The following is an 18,829-nucleotide window of genomic DNA, read 5'->3' as shown; positions in this document are numbered from 1 at the left end:
AAACCAGTCAAAACTTCGACATGTCGATCAAGATTGCTCTTTGTTCCTGGCCTTGGTTTTTTGGAACAACTGATGTGAATGAACGCCTGCAGATCAAAGTAGATGTTGCACGTCTGGAAAAAGCAAGGCAGAACTTTATCCCACCAACCGCGTGGAGGTAGACAGTCACGGAGGAGCTTCCGCGTGGTGATTTCGGTTGGGTACTGGTATATAGCTTGGCCTTGTATCGAGATTCAATTTAGCCAGAATGATATGCAAAATCTGGTGGAAATGGTTTGGCGAACTTCAAAGTTTGATGACAAGGACAAAATCCTTCGCCAGGTACCTATTGCCGACACTTTTGCCGCTCTATATTCACTAGCGAACTTCCTATCTCGACTCAAGCGTAGAGTTGTTTTATCAAGTGTTTGGCCCCTATTGAACCCTCTTCGAGCAAGTTTCGAGTTTTCGACTCTTAGAGAATAACGGACCCATGGGTAGAAGACAACTCTTACTCACTTGGCTCGTACCATGGTTTGCTTTCCGTGTTTCTCCAGAAACGTCCAACTTTTAAGTCGCACTTGAGTCAAAGAAGAAATCACCTGCCTCTATAGACTCTTTACCTCTTCAAGGCTCGACCTCTCTACCAGCCGGCCAAACAATTTTACTCTCATCCTCCGCGCTCCACCAACCTCTTCCACCCTTGACGTATATCTCATGTCTCCTTTCCAGCGACTTCTGCTGTCTGCTATATCGCCAACCATACTCATCAATCGTCACCAGATCGGTAGCTTCTTCCCAGGGAGTCGAGAGTACATTCAATGCGTCAAGTCTCGCACGATCCCATAACACGTAGCCCCATTCCCGGAGAGATTTTCGCATTTCACAGTTGATGAAGTGAGCTCTTGTCTCTTCTTGATTCGCCCAGAACCAAACATCAGATGGCCCCGTGTCTGGGTCTTGGAAGAAAGGAGATCTTATCTTCTGGATCTTGTCTCCCTCTGTGTAATCCTCGAGCCAGATATTATCGTTTGTGTCATTAGCTGCAGTCAATGCTTGGTGGAGAAATTTGTCGGTAGACTCTATGAGGTCTGGATAAAGGACTTGGACTTTTTCGTTATATGTCTTCGCTAGAATGATGGAATGGAGACTCGCGAGGCCACGGGCGAGGATGGTTTCAATCTCCCCAGGCTCTGAGATATCAGCACGAGGGATACGGTAATATCCAAATGTGACGTCGTGTTCGACCATCTCATTGTAAACTACAAATGTAGAGTTAGTTGTAAAGACCCCAGAAGTTGTGGTATGAATACCTTCGGATACTAACTCGAATAGATAATTGTGGATGCACGTCAACTGCTCATTTTCCCATGGCGCAAATTTGTTGAAGAAGAACTCCTTTTGCTCCGCTAAAGATAACGGCGGATTCTCATAGTCACGGAAGAGATTGCAGTACAGTTCGAATCTATAGAAGGCTCGTTGGATCCGAGCTACCTCAGAAGATGTTGCGGGGTAGTCTCCACCTTCATCCAGGCAACATCTGGGGATTTCAATGGCGTAAGTCTCGGTGAAAGAACGAACATGTGTATGAATCTTGCTGAGTCTTAGAGCATCTGAGAGTTTCCAGGCTCGTTGAGGAAGTCTGCGTGGTTCGAGATTTGTAGATATCAATTTCAAGATGGCTTCTCGAGTTGAGGAACCTAGATGTGACGACCCTAGTACTGCGATAGCTTCGGGAAGAACACCGAGGTCAATCTCCGACACTAGAACGTGTTGCGTGATGAAATCCTCGGCGTCTTTAAATATGTGATAGAAGAACGAGCAAGCCAAAGCCATAGACCTCAATGATTCCACACCACGAAGATCAATCATGATTGTTTGCCATATCTCCGCCGGAAGCGTTTCGAAGCTAGATTTGCTTATCGTTCGTGCTGACTGTTCCATATTGATCGTGGCGGACTGCATAGACGGATCTTAGTGTGAATGCTCCTTGTTTCTATGTTAAATGATACAGGAGCTTGAAAGATTCATGCAATGCATCTGCTGTGCTGATAAGGACGGCGGACGACTGAAATCTAGGCCTTTGTCACTGGCGCCGTTTCGCTAATGGATCTTACGCGAGCCCCTGAAACTTTACCCCGCCATACCCCGCCGCAATTTTCACATCGACAAAGGTTGCAGTCGTCTGAAGTTTGGACCTTGAAAAAATAATGCAGGGTTTTGCTTGCTGATAGAATAGTTCTGTTGTTAGCCTCGCAGATCTCTAGATCATGTGTAACATAGGTAAGCAGTAAACCTAATAGAGCTCGCTTACTTACGTCAATCTGCATTTTGACATGTTGATCACTCTGACCTCTTGAGAACTTTATAGAATTTCTTTGATACTTTTCATGCAAGATAATAGGGAAACTTTATTTTATTATCCAGCAATTTTCTTCTTTCAAGCATGACTACCTCTAAACCAACAATTATCCTCCTCCCCGGCGCATGGCACCCACCAACAGTCTTCGCACCTCTCATCAATAAGCTCACAAGGCACGGCTATAAATGCATCCCGCTCCCTCTACAAGCCACCGATCAAAGTGAAGCCGTTCCCCCTCTCCAGAAGGATCTTGACGCCCTTCATCAAGCAGCGTCTAGATGCATTAATGATGGCGAAGATGTGATGGTCGTAGCTCACAGTTGGTCGGGCTTGATTGCAGGTGGAGGACTAGATGGATTAGGAAAAGTGGAACGGGAGAAGGAGGGCAAGAAGAATGGAGTTGTGAGGATTGCGTATCTGTGTGCTTTTTGTCCCGTGGAGAACGTGAGCTTGATTGATGCATTTGGGGGGAAAGAGCCGGAGTTTTATAATGTGCAGGTGAGACTTGAATATTTTCTTTCGTTCGCCATAGCTGTTTCAATGCTTCATATTTTCGAGTTTCAGGGAAGCTCGGGAATTATTACTGACTCTCAACAGAAACCATGGGTCAAAGTCACCGGTCCAGAAAACCTCTTCTACAACGACCTTCCACCAGACCAGCAAGCATACTGGGCATCCCAGCTCCTGCCACACTCCTACGCAACCAAATTCCAAGGCACGAAAACGGTAGCATGGAAGAAGGTACCTTGCAGTTACTTAATTTGCGAGAATGACAATGCGATCCCGTCATTTGTGCAAGAGGCTATGGTGAAGAAATGTCAAGAAGAAGGGGCGGAGATGGAGGCTGAGAGAATCAAAAGTGGACATAGTCCGTTCTTGAGTAAGGTTGATGAGACCGCTGATTTCTTGAGGAGAGCAGCTGGGGAGAAGTTGTGATTGAGACTCGAAATCACTAATATGTAATCTTGCTATCGGAATCTTGCTGCTAACAAAGTAACATGAAGAAACTGTACTTGCATAGTGCTAAATATGAGCCTCGAAGAATATCCAATGTTGCACCTGTGCTAGGGCGTTAGTGGTTGTGATACGGAGGAAAACGTCTGCACGTCTCTTGCAAGATTTCATGTGGAGGATGTCAAGAACAAATTTGTACTTTTTGGAAGCTGTGCATCATCTTCATTTCCAGTAGTACGTGTAGTGTTTGGTGCCCATCAAGTCATCGCCATAACCTTCGCCTTTGCCTTGCCCTCCAGCACCAGCAGAAACCACCAATGGTAGAAAGTGCTCCTCCCCACCTCGAGGATGTGCCTCCTCAGCCCCCATCCAATCTCTCCAACTCTCAAGCAGCTTGCCCCTCTCTACAGCATCTTCCTTTGTAACAGTTGCTGTAAGGCGATCACTCCATTCCTTATTCCTTCTCTGAAACCCAGCATCATTTGCAGCACCAGAAAACATCAATCGCAGGTTATGGAAGGTCGGCATGCCAGAACCGATAATAGCTATGCCTGAATCGCGAAGAGGTGCCAGAGCACGGCCCATGGCGTAATGTTGTTCTGGGGAATCGGAGGACATGATGGAGACTTGGACGATTGGAATGTCTGCTTTGGGGTTTATGAGTAACATAGGTATAAAGACGCCATGATCCCAACCTGCCGATCGTCAGCTCTATTAAGCATTTCAATATATAGGGTCTGGTGCTTGCCTCTCTCCCCGTCCATCTTCGGATTCAAACCGGCCTTTTCGAGAAGTCCGTACACTTCTGACGCCACTTCCGGGCTTCCAGGGGCGTCGTACTTCAATTTGTACGTCTCTGGTGGGAAACCACCATAGTCATAATATAGCTTATGGCTCTTCCCGTTGCTAATAGTTGGTCGGCGCTCTCTCCAGTGTGCAGTAATGAGGACAATAGCGCGGGGGGCAGAATCGGTACCAAGACCAAGCAGGGATGGCACTTTGGTTTCCATTGACTTGATCAATGCAGCGTGTCCAGGATCGTTCATAACTGGCATAGGTCCACCGCCATGGCAGACTGCGATGACCGGTGCAGGACTCATAGTGGTAGAGGCGGAGGTATGGTTCAGAGAGAAGGTTGGGAGCTGGAACAATTTGGCTGCGGAAAGGAGTGCCGCTGATGTGCGGTTGCTGAATTGCATGCGAGATATAGGAATTGTTAGTTGAGAGGTCAGTTAGTCTGGTAGAGCAGAGGAGAAGAGATACATGGGCAAGCTTCCTATTTGAAGTCGTGGTGGGACAATTTCTTCGGGAAATCGAAGTCGGGAAGAAAGTTCGGAACAAGCATTTCGCCGAGCCGAAGTGTCATCGGCTGAATAAGCTTCAGTGGTCAATTGAGAATCATTACTAATAATGAAAATCTTGCCAACAAAGATAATTAGAGTTTCATGTTATTTCATCTAATCTTACCTTCTCCATAAAATGTGAACCGGGAGAGCCGGGTGTACAGTATGATGATGGAAGTGGTAACTCTGCTGCCATTAATCATTATTGGCGTACAAGATCCGCACGAGGCGCATTGATGGCTTCGTTAGCACACGACCGCTTTAGCTGTAATGACCAATTCCAAAGTGTTCGAAACCTCATTGTCTTGATGCGATCGATTTGAGTCCAAGCCCGACTTTCCTTTTCAGCGCAGCCTTATCGACCATCAGTCATTGGATTGCTGAGGATCATTTTCTATAAAATTGTTTACGACTGCTTCCTACTAGGATGGACAATATATCGACTGACAGATATATTGGCTATCGAGAGTCTTTCAAACAGTTGATTGAAGACCTACGACTTGGCTCTACCCATGATACGAAGAGATCAATAGATCATATCAAAGATGTCAAAACTTTCACAATTTATTGCATTTATCATGTAACGAAGCACAGATAAGTTATAACACAGGCGATGATATATCCGTGTTTACACACTAAGTGGCCCAATTTCGACAATGTGATATGCAACGTGCAGAGAAGTACGGGACGTGGTATTGTTATATGATTGCGTACATGAGTTGATACTGAGCAGTCAAACAACATACACTGTACAAGGGCAGATATCCCATTGATCAGGAGAATAAGACATCCACGAAAGTACCCACCCAGACCCGTTGCATAATTGGCACTCTGATGCGTTCGAGAGTAAGCTTGATGTTTTCGTCGACATCTCCGTGTTCTCTGGGACAGCTTCTGGTAGGGTACCCTCTAGATCTGGAAGAGGCATTGTTGGCGCTTCCACTGCCGCTTCCCGGGTCAAGGGGAATGTCTGCTGTGATGCTGGTGTTAAGCCCTGAGCTTGCTCAGCGCTCACTTCACTCGTGTCTGTAGGACCATGGGATTCATGACAGAGCGTTGCTGTCGCCAATCCATAATTATTCATTGCTTGGTTGTCAGAGCCCGAAGTAACAGCAGACATCATGTTCTGCTTTAGAAAAGTTTCCAGTTGCTGTGCAATGTTTGAGTCAGGAGAGCTTGCTGTATTTGATGCTGGGTTGCTTAAGAGATCAAGTGTGATAGCAAGACATCTCTGAAAGAATTGCGTTTGTCCCTGAAAGTCGGGTGGAGGGGGAGAGTCAGCTTCGGCTTGAGACGTAGCGACGCATCCGAAGAGCTGTAGAACTCTCTGCTTGTTTCGAATGGTGGAGGAGATAGCTTGATCGTACACTGTAGAGAAAATAAGCTCGTGCGTGTGTGTTCAACGAGATACTCACGTGGATTCGGAAGTGGTAGATTGGGAAAAAGGGTGGTTCAGTAGACATACCACTTGGCTAGCTCGCGCTGGCCTTTGCGTAGTCTTTTAAGCTCGGTATCGTTCAGCTCAGCTGTCGGCTTCGTTATACCAGTAAAAGCTTGGATGTAGACAGATATCCAATCTTTCATTTCATGGTCTTCATTCTCCAATGACCATGCTCGCGTCACGAGTCTGTTCAAATTCTCGTTCAACTTAGCCTTCGTATCGCAGTCAATGACATCGTCAGTAATAGTCCGCGCCTGAGCATTGCAGATCTTCTGATGCTCGTTTTTGCTTGAAATGGCACCATCACCCTCGAAAGGCTGATGACATCGCTGGCATCGCACAGTCGTGTGGTAGTCTTTTATATGGCTATGTGTCTAATTAGTCAGGCGACTACAAAACAAAATACTCCAGAGACAAACTTACTCTAGCATGTAATGACACTCACTAAACCCTGATGTCTTGGATACCCGCCCGTCTTTGAAACAATGTGTGACGAAACACTTTGCATAGAAAACACATTTGAGCTTGGCCACTACACACTTGTCTTTAGATGCTCGAGAAGGTGCAGACTTATCATGACGGCGTGGCTTCTTACCGCCGCCACCATCATTTCCTTGCTCTCTACTCCGTTTGCTTGAGCTCCCGTCATTTGACTCTGTCGAATGTGAGCTACTGCCGGTGTTCTGAAACAATGAGGATGATAGTGGATGTGAACCCTGGTCTGCTCCGTCCTCGTTGGCGGCATCTCCATCTATCAGGCTCGAAAAGGCATCACCAGTGAACAGAGGGCCGAGAAAATATAGCTTGGGTACTACGTGATAGGTAATGCGACGGGCTAGCTCAGGCTCGCTTTCCCAAAGAGATTTAATCCTCTCGTCAAAGATCTCATGCAAGTCGGAGACGCTACCTGTGTCCGGTTCCTCGTCGCTTAAGCCTATGCTCGATCCTTTGTGTGATTCACCTTTGATCTCTTCATCGTAGAATGAGTGCTCAACCGGGACGATGGTCATACTCGGTCCGGGATCTGGTTCGGAAAGCTGAGTACTTGTGCTATCCATGATTTCATCTAAACGGGCAATTTGCTTCTTCGCACGACTAGGCCTATTTGCAAGAGCCACAAGGCGACTTAATTCATATGCACTCGACTCGGGTTGTTGTGATGTCGATTTACGGGTTGAAGGTCTGGAAGGATAAACAGAGTCGTGCTCCGTGTCAACATTTTGATCTATGGGCCACTGATAAGATGACTGCGGATAAGTCTGATCCTCCCTTTGGTTCGACTTTGAGTATGTCTCTTGTTGAATTGTAGGTGGACAATAATATTCCAGGGGGGCTTGAGTGTAAGAAGCTGACGCTTGCATTGACTGCCCGCTGTCGTAAGAAGCAAAAGCGGCTGTGTCTGCGTTTTGGACACTTAATGTATGCGCAGGCATATCAAGCGGAACTAAATTGCGATGATTAAGACTTTGAACCCAGCATATAGCACAGAGTGGCTTACCACTACATATCTCTGGATGCTTTTTCCTCATGTGAGCTTCCAGTCGTCCCTTACGCTTGGCTTTCTGCCAACCGTAATCCTCGACCGGACATTGATTGAGATCACCATGAACTTCGTCTACATGACGAACCCTATCCGCTGGACGTGAAAAGGTCTTGGTACAGCCTGCGATGGGACAGATGACTCGAGGGCGGTTGCTCATCGTGCCGAACATTCTACTTCGACGATGTTGCAGATTGAGTCCGTTTGGAATTAGTGTAGCGATGTATCACCTCGCTGTTGATGCACAAATGGTTGCTCATTTAATCCTTCAATTGATCACTCAAGTTCGTGCCTCTTAGGCGACAGACAACGATAATCTAGGTCAGGTTGTGGCCAGGCGTGTGTCATTCTTGAGCTGAGTGAGAAGTATGAGCGGAATGGAGTCATATTGTAGGTCGTGAGAAGTATTTTGTTATGTTGCTAATTGCGATGCATCGGAAGTCCGATATTTTGAAGTTGCAAGAACTTGCGAGTGGCGTTGCGCTCACGAATCAGAGCGGTTGCAGCCGTTGCAATCCTTGCTATTTCATGAGCGGAGAAAGGGTTACTGATTGACAGAAGGATCGCGAGTTTAAATGGCATGAGTTAAACAATCGTTATTCAGATGCTCCGTTGAGGATAGACTGGAAAATGCCTCGACGTGAAATTGTTGTGAAGTTTCCGAACAATCTACACGGCTCTACTCAAGAGTCCCCAATCCTCCTTCACCAAATCCGCAGCCTTCTCAGCAACAGCATAAACAGTAGCCTGCGTATTTCCCCTCGTAATCAACGGCATCACACTCGCATCCACAACCCTCAAGCCCTTCACCCCATAAACCCGTAACCTCTCATCCACGACACCTCCTTTCTCTCTCGGTAGCATCGCGCATGTGCTCGTAGGATGCCACATACTCGTCCCTGTCCTCCTTACATACTCTTTCGCTACATTCAAATCCGTAAAGTAGTGCTCCAGATTGTGTTTCCCACTTGCGGTGTTGATGGCCGTAATGCATGAATTGATTGGAGAAGGAGAGGTGAGGAGTGAAGACAGCCACGAAAGATGACGAGCGTATAACTCGAGATCAAGAGGGTGGGAGAAGTATTTTGGATCGATGATTGGGTCATCTTTTGGGTTAGGAGAAGAGATGTGGACGCTTCCTCGAGAAAGTGGTTGAGAAAGTGTGAAGCTAATCGCAACAGCTTTTTTGGGGTCCAGTCCGATGGTCTTAAATATTGCATTGATGTAAGCGCCTGATGCTTCGCCTTCGGTTTCTAGGCATGATCGTGCAATGTCATAGTACTGCTTTGCGAGTGGGAAATTTGGATCCGATACTGCAGGGTAAGCATCGAAGAGTGATTTGAGAGTTGTGGCACCGGCTGGGTTGAGGAGGTCAACAAGAGGAAGATATGCGATTGAGGAGATACCTTCGATAACGGTATGCCCTGGGTTTTGTTTGATGTACGAGGCCAATGCTGCGTCGATTGGTGAAAGATCGGTGTCGAAAAGTGTTTCCTCACCGGGATCTTCGTCGGCGATAACAAAGCGGTTCATGAGATGGTCTTGGAGATGCTCTCCTACATGAGGATTGTCAACCAAAAGTTTGATACCGTGGCTTTCAAGCAGGTCCTTGTTGCCAACTCCAGAGAGTTCGAGAATCTTGGGGGATTGAAGAGCGCCGGCTGCAAGAATAACTTCTTTGGATGCCTGGATGATGACGTTTCGATCTTTTTGTGAGAATTGAACGCTGGTCGCTACGACTTCGGAGTCGTTGTTCTCGAAAATGATTTTCTCAACCAGACAACCAGTCAAGACGTGGAGGTTTTGCCGAGTCGCAACGGTTGCATAATATGCTGATGCAGAATAGCTACGCTTGCCCGTCGCTGGGTCAATGCTTCTTAATGCAGGAAATGCGCCACTCCCTGCCCCAGAGAATGGGTCTGAGTTCATCCGAAGCCCTTTACTATCAAGCGTTTCTTGCCATGCTTTGGCAACCAGACTTTCTGGTGTATAGTAGAAAGATGTCTGAATGGGTCCAGAAAAGGACTTGTCGGGCCAAGTAATGCCCAATTGCTGTTTCGTTGAGTTTGGTACATTTTCCACCGAGAATGTTTTCGCGAAGTATGGTTTCATTGCGTCCCAACCCCAGCGATCGTTGCCCAAAGTTTTCCAGGCATCGGTGACAGTCTTTGATGGAGGGACATACATCATCACATTGATTGCACTTGAACCACCCAAAGCTTTACCTTGGTTCAAGCTGATTTGTCTGCTATTGAGCTCTTGCTATTTGCGAGTCAGTGTGTATCCTTGCAAGTGTTATTATAAAGACATACTTGTGGTGTGGTCTTGAAACCCCAATCGGCACGTCCTCCAAGATTAGTGGCCATTGCGCCCGGGACTTTGATCTTGGTGTCATCGATGAGATTCTCTCCAGCTTCGAGGACGAGAACTTGTATATTGGGATCTTCGGAAAGTCGATTCGCTAGGACCAAGCCTGCTGTTCCACCACCAACGATGATAAAGTCGTACTCTGAAGCCATATTCTGAGATGCAATCGAAAAAATGGATAAGATATTATTCTGAGATCATCATGAGAATTGAGCCATGGCCGAGATTATATGGCAACGGGTGCCTCACTCCAATCGAGGAAACAACCCGATACGCGTTCTTGAAGCTTAAAAATAAGATACTAGCGGTTACCAATCAAAGCGAAAGCATGCTAATTATGGCTGCTTATCTTCGGCAATGGGAATCTGATACCCTGATGCTTTGCCAGGTGCATTCACTTTTTCCTGGTTGATACGCTTCAATGCATTACTACTCCGACGCATGCAGAAGAAGCATCACTTTCTAGATAAAAACAAGTGCTGACGTAAGTTCAACATGGAGAGTAGTTTTCAGGCTTTGCGCCCTGATTCGCAACGTTACCTGAAAGCATTACACGATGGAACATTTGATAAGAAGATCAGAACTTGAGCCTTTGTCGTCGTGCAACACCCATCATCTAACGTCGTTTATTTCTCAATAATCAACATCACACCTCAAGCACTTGCTCGAACAATCAAAATTGGGCTGGGCTTGCATGTCTGAACGACCATTGACCAAGGATCTCGACCTCGAAGCGGGAGCTGAAAATTCACGTCGGCCGACATGATATCTGCAGGCTCACTGGACTGACTGTAACTCGAGACAACTGAGGGAAATACACGAAGCATTGAAGTTATGTCGATGAACATTATGAATAGTACAGAAGAACGAAGTCTGCGGGAATGGTGTTTGGGGAGGAGGAAAACCGTGAGGAGCAAGTGAGGTGATGAAATATTGACGGGTCACGTGCTTAGCCTGTGGCACAGCACACCCGAAAAGGACTAGCTGTCGATTTCATAATAGGCAAAAGTCGATCTCACTTATACTTCTTCCACATCATTTTAAACTTCATCTCCAATGTTCTTCTTCTTCGTCTTTCTTCGCGCAATGATTTTCCCTCAAATTGACATGTCTCCCGGCCGGAATATCACTACCGGCCGGTCTCTGCGATTCTGTGAAGCCACAATCATGAACGCGTTACCGCAACGAGTTAGGCTGCCAGCCCGAACTTTAGGTTCTGGATGGGCCTCGGTATCTCTCCTTGCGAGTCTCAGAGATCGTCATCGAGAAACAAAGTTCTAGGAAAACATCTGTGTGGAGTTGGAGCATTTGACCTCGGCGAGTCTAAATTCACATTCACTTCATAAAGTCTCCTTTCTTCCCATTTCGTACAGTTCACAAATTGCGTCCATTTTCGTCTTTTTAACTCTACGACTTTCCTTCGTGGCGTTTAATCCTGGGCCTGTCTCAGATCAGTTCGTCAGCATCTCTCCACTTCCCTTGGAAAAGCCAAAATTTCTTCCTGTCTCTCAAGAGTCCCAAAATCACCGGAATGGGCTCAATTGAAAGGCCATCCGTCGACTTCGACGTGATCATCATCGGCGCTGGTATATCTGGCATCAACGCAGGATATCGTGTGCAGACAGAATTGCCAGGATATACCTACACAATTCTTGAGGCCCGTGATGCGATTGGGGGGACGTGGGATTTGTTTCGCTACCCCGGCATACGATCCGATTCAGACTTGCACACATTCGGCTTTCCATGGCGACCGTGGTCCAAGCCCAAGGCTATCGCAGACGGCACGTCAATCAGGAACTACATCAAAGAGTCTGCAGAGATCAACGGCATTGATCGCAAGATCTTGTTTCACCACAAGCTCCTTGCTGCTGATTGGTCCTCCCAAGACCAGCAATGGAGCTTGTCTGTTGACAACCATGGAGAGAGAAAGAAATTCAGAGGACGATTCATCATCATGAGCACAGGCTACTACGACTATAATAAGCCACTGAAAACCGTTATTCCAGGTCTTGACAACTTCCAAGGGACTATCATCCATCCCCAATTTTGGCCTGAGGATCTGGATTACGCAGGAAAGCGAATGGTCATCATCGGAAGTGGTGCCACAGCAATCACTTTACTCCCAAATCTTGCAGAAAAAGCAGCTCATGTCACAATGCTCCAACGAAGCCCGACCTATATCCTCGCCCTACCAGCTGTCGACCCTTCAGGAGACTGGATGAGGAGATGGTTGCCAGCCTGGATGGCACATACTCTCGTGCGCTGGAAGTTCTTGATCCTTCCATTCATCTTTTTCAAATTCTGTCGTGGCTTTCCCAATGCTGCTCGTAGGATCATCCGTCGCAACACCGAGAAACAATTACCAAAAGACATGCCCCACGACCCAAATTTCAACCCTTCCTACGGACCTTGGGAGCAACGACTATGTGTCTGTCCCGATGGAGACTTCTTCAAAGCGCTTCAGAAGGGCAATGCTGACGTCGTCACGGATACGATCAGGACCGTCACCGAGACAAGTATCAAGACCAACTCAGGCAAGACCATCAACACCGACATCATCGTCACTGCAACGGGTCTCAGAATCCAGCTCGCTGGTGGTGCTCGTGTTTCTCTAGATGGCAAAGCAGTCAACTTTTCCGAGAAATACATGTGGAAGGGAACCATGCTCCAAGATCTTCCCAACGCAGCAGTGGTACTTGGCTACACCAATGCATCATGGACGCTCGGCGCCGACTCGACTGCCCGACTTGTCTGCAGATTGCTGAAGCAGATGGACAGGGATGGTCAGACCAGTGTTGTTCCGACACTGGAGAGCTCGAAGGGAATGAAAGACTGTTCGGTCCTGAATCTGAATTCGACGTATATCGACAAAGCGAAGGGTGAATTGCCAAAGGCGAGCAATGTCGGTCCTTGGCAGCCAAGATCGAATTACTTTGCCGATTATTGGGCTTCGGTTTATGGAGGTCTGTCGAGTGGATTGCAATATACGAAAGCTCTGAAGAAGGTGAATTAATACTGACGCACAAATCATATACTTGCTTTTAATGATAATTCTTCCGCTGGCGTTCAATGCATATCGATGGACAGTTCTTTGCGTCTTGCTTGGCAATGCAACATTAAAATGATAATATGATTATTCCTGTACAGTTCTCGTGTGTCTAGATTTGTATAAAAATTAGCAATCAAGCAAAGAAACAAGCCTCGGCATTCAAAACTAGCTTTCTCGCAAGGCTGGAGTGGGGTTCTTGCCCCTTGTCCCTCGGGAAGATCTCCTCCCCTTAATTGCTTAAGTCATCTAGCCTTTTGATGTTTGTCCAAGCCTCGGGACATTGCTCCACTTAGTGTATTTTCACGGGAAAGTTTCCCTCTGCAAAAGTCCGAATGCTCCACTTCTTATCGCGAAACTTGCCTTATGTCAGCTTTGCGGTGAACTGACTTACAGTACATGAGCCGAAGTACTTCCTTCTTATCAGATACACAGATTTTTATCACATGTAGGAAATGCAGAAAAATGTAGGAAAAACATGAGTTCATCTTCGTTGTCATCTCATTCACTGTCGTCACCCTCGCTTGCTTGTTTGTGAAAATCTTTTTGGTTCTCGGTATAAAGTGTAGCAGATTTCTCTGTTTGATACCCTCCAATTTTTTCTAGACAGGAGCCCAGTTTATAGATTTCTTTCTTCAATCATACAGCTTGATAGATATGGCGTTCAACAAGATGCTTTCCTACGTTCATCCACCTAAATATGTCCAAGCTGCCATTCTGATTTCTCTCGGTGGCATCCTCTTTGGGTATGTGCCTCTCCCACTCTTCCTCCAAATCCCGATGACTTGCTAACATGGATCCAGACTCGATACAGGGACAATTGGACCTTTGACAACCATGCAACAGTTCACCCAAACATTCGGACCCCTTTCCTCAACTGTCCACGGCCTCGTCGTGTCTACGATCCTGATTCCCGCCGCCATCTCCTCTTTCTTTGGAGGTCATGTTGCCAATTCGCTGGGAAGATTAAAGACTGTAGCTTTGGGTGCGGCGATATTTGGATTAGGAGCTGGCATAGAGGCCGGGAGTGTGAGATTGGGGATGTTGATTGCTGGTCGAGCCATAAAGGGTATTGGTGAAGGGTTGTTCCTGAGTACCAGTGTTGTGTACGTTTTCCTTTCCTCCGCCCGAGAGCAAATTTCTTCCAACCTCATCAAACAAGAAGAAAATTAACACGACCTTGGTACAGCTACATCACGGAAATCTCTCCTCCACGATCTCGAGGCACCCTAGCATCGATCCCTCAATTCATGACTACAATCGGCGTCTGTGCAGGCTACTTCACTTGCTACGGCTCCGTATCCCTCACTTCCTCCGTCTCCTGGCGCCTCCCATTCGCGCTCCAATCCCTAATCGCCTACACCTACACGCTCTCCACGCTCCTCTTCCTCCCCGAATCTCCACGCTGGCTCACCGCCAACGGGCACCACGCCTCCTCGCTCCTCATCTGGCAACAACTCGGCATCGAAGCCACGGAGCGCGAAAAACTCGAAGAAGCATCCCGCGGCGAACTCAGCGGCAAAGTCCGAATCGGCGATATCCTCGCCGTTTTCGGGAAAGATTGTTGGCGGCAAACTGGGTTGGGAGTCTTTTTGATGGCGATGCAGCAAGCGTCCGGCATTGATGGGGTGCTGTATTATGCTCCGCTTCTGTTTTCGCGTGCTGGTTTGGCATCGTCGACCGCGGCTTTTCTTGCGTCGGGCATTTCGGCTTTGCTTATTTTCTTGGTTACTATTCCTGCGTTCCTGTTTGCGGATTCGTGGGGGAGAAAGACGTCTGCTGTTTTTGGGGGATTGGTGCAGGTTGGGTGTATGTTTGTGATTGGAAGTTTGTATGCGGCGGGCGTGGTGAAAGGGGGTGAGGGAGCAGCGAGATGGGTGGTGATTGCAGCTATTTACATTTTCGCATTGGGGTTCAGTGGGACGTGGGGAGTTTGTTTTAGGGTTTATGTTAGTGAGATTCAGAGTTCGAAGACGAGGGCTGGGGCTAGTAGTTTGGCGTTGAGTGCGAATTGGGTAGGTTTTCTCATCTAGTCGTCTTGTGGTCTCAAGTTGCTAACACGAAGCTAGACAGTGAACTGGATAATCGCCTTTACGACACCGATATTCCTGGCTCGCTCCTCTTTTGGAGTCTATTTCCTGTTCGGAAGCACGGCGCTACTCACCGTCGTGGTTTGCATTTTCTGGATGCCGGAGACGAGGGGTAGAACACTAGAGGATATCGATGCTTCCTTTCGAAAGAAGAGTGGCAAGACGTTGGATGTTGAATTGAGGGGTGAAGGACTGCTTGTTGGTGAGCTTGAAGGGAATGCGAGTGGAACTGAGAGTGAGAGACAGAACGTAGGTATCAAAGGAGGTGCGACAAGTTCAGTCAGTGTGATTTGAGAGACATTAGTGTCCAAGTAACGGAGAGAAGTTGACGGATGCATGGATCTTTTTGTGGGAAGTCATCATACGGGTCGAGCAACTACTTGTTACTTCTCGGATTAACGACTTTCCAAGACAAAGTATCTCAGAGCAGACCTAACTCTTATAAATTGGCGTGTTAATAATTGAAAAGATCATCGATCGAGCAACCAGCCTTGCTCTATCAATTCCCGTATCCGGAATCTTGCATCGCCGAATCTTGTTCACCATCTTCGTCACCCTCGTTACCAATGTCGTCCCAATTCTCAGTGGACGCAGGAGAGAAGACCGAAGCGGGAGGCTCCGACGCCGTTATATCAGTCATATTGCTGTCCATGGAGAGTCTTCTTTCCTTACCCTAAAAATGTGGATTATATATTAGTCTTCTGCTGCTCACCTATCTCTATAATTTTCAGCTTTGATCACGTACCTTAGCACCGGTTGGTGGCGCATCATATATTTGCGTTGTTGGCTGAGGGCTTGAGGATCCAAGCCCAGGGGCTGTGTTTGACATCATGGGCGATGAAAATGCGCTCGCATATACTGTCTGGACCGGTGGAACAAGACCCTTTGCCATCGTTTCTACATTCCTGCGCTCAACTTCTGTTTTCGAAGGACGACCTCGCTTTTTTAAGTGTGTGTACGGCGTAGAAGAAACCATTGATCCACCATTTGGTGGCTTTGGCCTTATGTCTCGAGCAACCGGTATAGTCTCCAATCCAATTTGTCGTCTCTTCATAAGTGGGGGGCTTGGATAATCGAACGTGCTTGAATCGGGCTTGCGTTTCCTAGATGCGCTAGCTTGTTGTAGTGAGTTGAAAGCGTCTTTGCACTGTTTGAGAGTGCGTCCTCGAGGAATTAGCATATCTTCCCAGGGAGGCTGCTCTGAGGTAGCGTTTTCCTGGTAGAAGTTGTACAATTTGTCAATAGGAATGACGCTAGCTCTCATAGCACCCGCGATCAATTCCCGGTATTCGAATTCCCTGAAATCCTCTCCGCCATATGTTGGGGGAGCTAATGGCAAAAGAAACCGGCTCTCAGGCTTTATCGTGGCTGGATTAGACACCACAGTTGATGCGGAGGAAAGTTTCATTCTGCCATCGCTTCCAGACTTCCCTTGCGAAGATGCCTTTGTATCCACTTTGTCCTGAGAGCTCGTTGTTGTCGAAATCCTTTGAACGTCTTCGGTATGACTTACAAGAAGATTCCTGGATCGAACCGTACCGATTAGATTGATTGCTCGATCAAAAGCAAGATGAGCGAGTAGTCCCGCAGGTATCGATACGAGCATCAGCGTTGAATCGCTTGCAAACCCCGCTTCAACTCTGACTGCATTTGCCAATGCAGGCACAGATCTCAGCCATTCTGCAAACAACTCGGTTGATAATTCGGAGGGCTTGACAGTTTCAGAAAATCGAATACTTAGAAGGAGTCGAGGCCAATCCGGCAACTGGTTCTCTGGTGATAATGATGTTTCAGGCGTGCTGTCTATATTTAGAGCTGCCTGACTACTCAAAGTAATTGACGGTGCAGGAGATGGCATCGACGCAAGCCCCACGGAGCTCGAGTTCGAGGCACCTTGGCCAGAAGGGAGAGATGGCTTTCGAAATTGCTCTTCATGTTCGTCGTTTCTCGCTTTTGACAGCTTCCCAAGACGAATGCTAGGTGGCAACTTTGGATTCTGGCTCAACACGAGGTGAACCGGAGGTTTTTTGAAACGCGAATCCTCAAGTCGCCAATTTTGGATGTAAGAAAATATTGCGTTGTAAAGGTATCCAATAGTGAAGCCTGGCAGAGTTGACAGGAGACGCAACTTTTCATTGAGTGCGTGAGTAAATGAGAACTGGCCAACTCCATTGGCAATAACGTTGAAAGCACAAGCAGCAAGCATTTCCGTCACACCATTGCCTTCGTCTGTAGTGCACACTCCAGCTGCGCAGCAATCAAGAAGTATGAGTACGTCAGATTGAGACTCTTCCAAAGTGCTTTGGATACCAGACCATCTGATCGTCGGACAGCGATCCTTATGACTGTCCCGGAAGCTGTCAGGAAGCTGTCAGTACTCGTAGAAATTGTTCAAAACTTCAAGGTCGCTGACCCAGCACTCACCTAGTCCATGCCAGCTGACCATGATTAGTCAACCTCCCATGCCCACCATAATACACGATTTTGAGATGGTTTACTTCATCCGCAGCCAGAAATTGCAAGATCTTCCCTTGAAGTCGGTTGTGGCAATTTTTAGCTGGGATCAGCCATCTGTCCACGTCGTAGCCGTAAACGAACTCAAATATATCTGCAAGCTCCTGAATCTCCAAGGAGACAGGAAGTTTGGGATCCTCTTCTTCCCAGGAAAGGAGAATAACGTCCACTTTGTTGTATCGAGACGTTTGATTGGCGGGAAATATGGCATTCGCAGCCTTCTGAAGGCTCTGTCCAAAGTCTTCGAGACCCGTGTGGTCATTCAACCGATCGAGATCTTGAAACGATGGAGGTTTCTTCTTGCGTGGTAACAGGTCCTTATCAACCTCCAAAGAATCGGTGCAAGATGAGAGAGATTGTGATCGCCGTCTTTTGAGAGGTGACCCGAAACTCTCAGGAGGGCTCAGCATAGATTCTGTCTCAGAGACACTAACATTGGGGCCTTGACTCGGCTTGAAATCAGTCATTGCTTGCTAGGCAACAAGGGTCGTGTGTTTTTAATATGCAAACCACAATTCCATGAGGCTGGTTAGAGCAGAGCGATTCAGCCCCAGCATTTTGCAATCAACAGCCTCGTCTATTAATAGTGCAAGCCAACCGAACGCCACATAAATTTCTTTGACACTCCCAAAAGCGTTCGCAACCAGTGGTAGAAAATTGGTAATTGAAGAAGCCTTTTAGGGTGACCTACTTAAGCTTATTATTAACATCTTTTGCAAGCTTTCTTCATTACTGCATTGCTGGCGGAAACATGTGACCAAGATCACGCTATCACGTGTACGGCCCTGATACACAGGTAGGTAGAAGAAGGGAGGAACGGAACACACGTCATTCCTTTGGCAAACCTATATGTGAAAGTAGTTTTTCTAGGCAAAGAGCGAAGCTAAAGCACTACCGTACAGAACCGATAAGGAAACCTACCCCACATTCCGAGCGTAGCCGTATTCGTTCTGAAATATGCGGTTATTCTAGATTTGGACTAAGCTGAAATTCTGAAGTCCTTGGTTGGAATTATTGAATGTTACCTCTGGATGACGATTTAGTAGGAAATATCTGGGAGCTCCAAAATAAGTCACTGATCAATTTCTTAGGTTTTGTTTTACATGTTTATGTAATGAAAGCCGATAATCCGGAGTCCAGCTCCGAGGCGTGTCGCTTCGCTTCGCGCCCTTTCTCTGACTCTTCGCTCCCAC

At 47.2% G+C, this 18,829-nt stretch overlaps 8 protein-coding genes across 8 annotated transcripts; 3 read left to right on the top strand and 5 right to left on the bottom strand.

Annotated features, from left to right (window-relative positions):
- Positions 1-606: 606 nt before the first annotated feature.
- LY89DRAFT_582443 (uncharacterized protein) lies at positions 607-1,815 on the bottom strand (the record flags this gene model as incomplete). The annotated part of the gene is made up of 2 exons (XM_018209170.1): positions 607-1,241; positions 1,293-1,815. 2 exons carry the CDS (start codon positions 1,813-1,815, stop codon positions 607-609), a joined length of 1,158 nt encoding a protein of 385 aa, XP_018073305.1.
- Positions 1,816-2,319: 504 nt separating this feature from the next.
- LY89DRAFT_683777 (alpha/beta-hydrolase) lies at positions 2,320-3,448 on the top strand. The gene is made up of 2 exons (XM_018214758.1): positions 2,320-2,839; positions 2,939-3,448. The coding sequence occupies exons 1-2, from the start codon at positions 2,426-2,428 to the stop codon at positions 3,275-3,277; spliced, it is 753 nt and encodes a 250-aa protein (XP_018073304.1). The 5' UTR covers positions 2,320-2,425; the 3' UTR covers positions 3,278-3,448.
- Positions 3,449-3,490: 42 nt separating this feature from the next.
- Positions 3,491-4,587, bottom strand: LY89DRAFT_683776 (Extradiol aromatic ring-opening dioxygenase). The gene is made up of 2 exons (XM_018214757.1): positions 4,044-4,587; positions 3,491-3,990 (listed from the first exon to the last, which is right to left on the bottom strand). Exons 1-2 carry the CDS (start codon positions 4,492-4,494, stop codon positions 3,518-3,520), a joined length of 924 nt encoding a protein of 307 aa, XP_018073303.1. The 5' UTR covers positions 4,495-4,587; the 3' UTR covers positions 3,491-3,517.
- Positions 4,588-5,371: 784 nt separating this feature from the next.
- LY89DRAFT_667991 (uncharacterized protein) lies at positions 5,372-7,791 on the bottom strand (the record flags this gene model as incomplete). The annotated part of the gene is made up of 5 exons (XM_018213011.1): positions 5,372-5,953; position 6,006; positions 6,104-6,445; positions 6,503-7,523; positions 7,578-7,791. 5 exons carry the CDS (start codon positions 7,789-7,791, stop codon positions 5,372-5,374), a joined length of 2,160 nt encoding a protein of 719 aa, XP_018073302.1.
- A 257-nt stretch (positions 7,792-8,048) lies between these two features.
- Positions 8,049-10,388, bottom strand: LY89DRAFT_508399 (glucose-methanol-choline oxidoreductase-like protein). Its single transcript, XM_018208052.1, has 2 exons — positions 9,932-10,388; positions 8,049-9,881 (listed from the first exon to the last, which is right to left on the bottom strand). Exons 1-2 carry the CDS (start codon positions 10,136-10,138, stop codon positions 8,289-8,291), a joined length of 1,800 nt encoding a protein of 599 aa, XP_018073301.1. The 5' UTR covers positions 10,139-10,388; the 3' UTR covers positions 8,049-8,288.
- A 653-nt stretch (positions 10,389-11,041) lies between these two features.
- LY89DRAFT_717444 (monooxygenase flavin-binding family protein-like protein) lies at positions 11,042-13,191 on the top strand. The gene has a single exon (XM_018218348.1). It carries the CDS (start codon positions 11,518-11,520, stop codon positions 12,997-12,999), a length of 1,482 nt encoding a protein of 493 aa, XP_018073300.1. The 5' UTR covers positions 11,042-11,517; the 3' UTR covers positions 13,000-13,191.
- Positions 13,192-13,704: 513 nt separating this feature from the next.
- On the top strand, positions 13,705-15,416 carry LY89DRAFT_780914 (general substrate transporter; the record flags this gene model as incomplete). Its single annotated transcript, XM_018222433.1, has 4 exons — positions 13,705-13,778; positions 13,836-14,138; positions 14,222-15,047; positions 15,102-15,416. 4 exons carry the CDS (start codon positions 13,705-13,707, stop codon positions 15,414-15,416), a joined length of 1,518 nt encoding a protein of 505 aa, XP_018073299.1.
- A 205-nt stretch (positions 15,417-15,621) lies between these two features.
- Positions 15,622-18,103, bottom strand: LY89DRAFT_667987 (uncharacterized protein; the record flags this gene model as incomplete). Its single annotated transcript, XM_018213010.1, has 3 exons — positions 15,622-15,795; positions 15,868-17,479; positions 17,547-18,103. The coding sequence occupies 3 exons, from the start codon at positions 18,101-18,103 to the stop codon at positions 15,622-15,624; spliced, it is 2,343 nt and encodes a 780-aa protein (XP_018073298.1).
- Between the last annotated feature and the right edge of the window lie 726 nt (positions 18,104-18,829).

The sequence above is a fragment of the Mollisia scopiformis genome (genome assembly GCF_001500285.1).
Source record: "Mollisia scopiformis unplaced genomic scaffold LY89scaffold_9, whole genome shotgun sequence".
In the NCBI taxonomy this organism is placed as follows: Eukaryota; Fungi; Ascomycota; class Leotiomycetes; order Helotiales; family Mollisiaceae; genus Mollisia; species Mollisia scopiformis.
Note: the sequence above shows the minus strand (reverse complement) of the source record. Positions and strands in the feature narration are given on the sequence as shown.

Coding starts and splice junctions, on each gene's coding strand:
- LY89DRAFT_683777 (XM_018214758.1), top strand. CDS start 2,426: ATGACTACCTCTAAACCAACAATTATCCTCCTCCCCGGCGCATGGCAC. Junction 2,840..2,938: donor CGGAGTTTTATAATGTGCAG/GTGAGACTTGAA, acceptor GACTCTCAACAG/AAACCATGGGTCAAAGTCAC.
- LY89DRAFT_683776 (XM_018214757.1), bottom strand. CDS start 4,494: ATGCAATTCAGCAACCGCACATCAGCGGCACTCCTTTCCGCAGCCAAA. Junction 3,991..4,043: donor GAAGATGGACGGGGAGAGAG/GCAAGCACCAGA, acceptor GACGATCGGCAG/GTTGGGATCATGGCGTCTTT.
- LY89DRAFT_508399 (XM_018208052.1), bottom strand. CDS start 10,138: ATGGCTTCAGAGTACGACTTTATCATCGTTGGTGGTGGAACAGCAGGC. Junction 9,882..9,931: donor GTTTCAAGACCACACCACAA/GTATGTCTTTAT, acceptor ACTCGCAAATAG/CAAGAGCTCAATAGCAGACA.
- LY89DRAFT_717444 (XM_018218348.1), top strand. CDS start 11,518: ATGGGCTCAATTGAAAGGCCATCCGTCGACTTCGACGTGATCATCATC.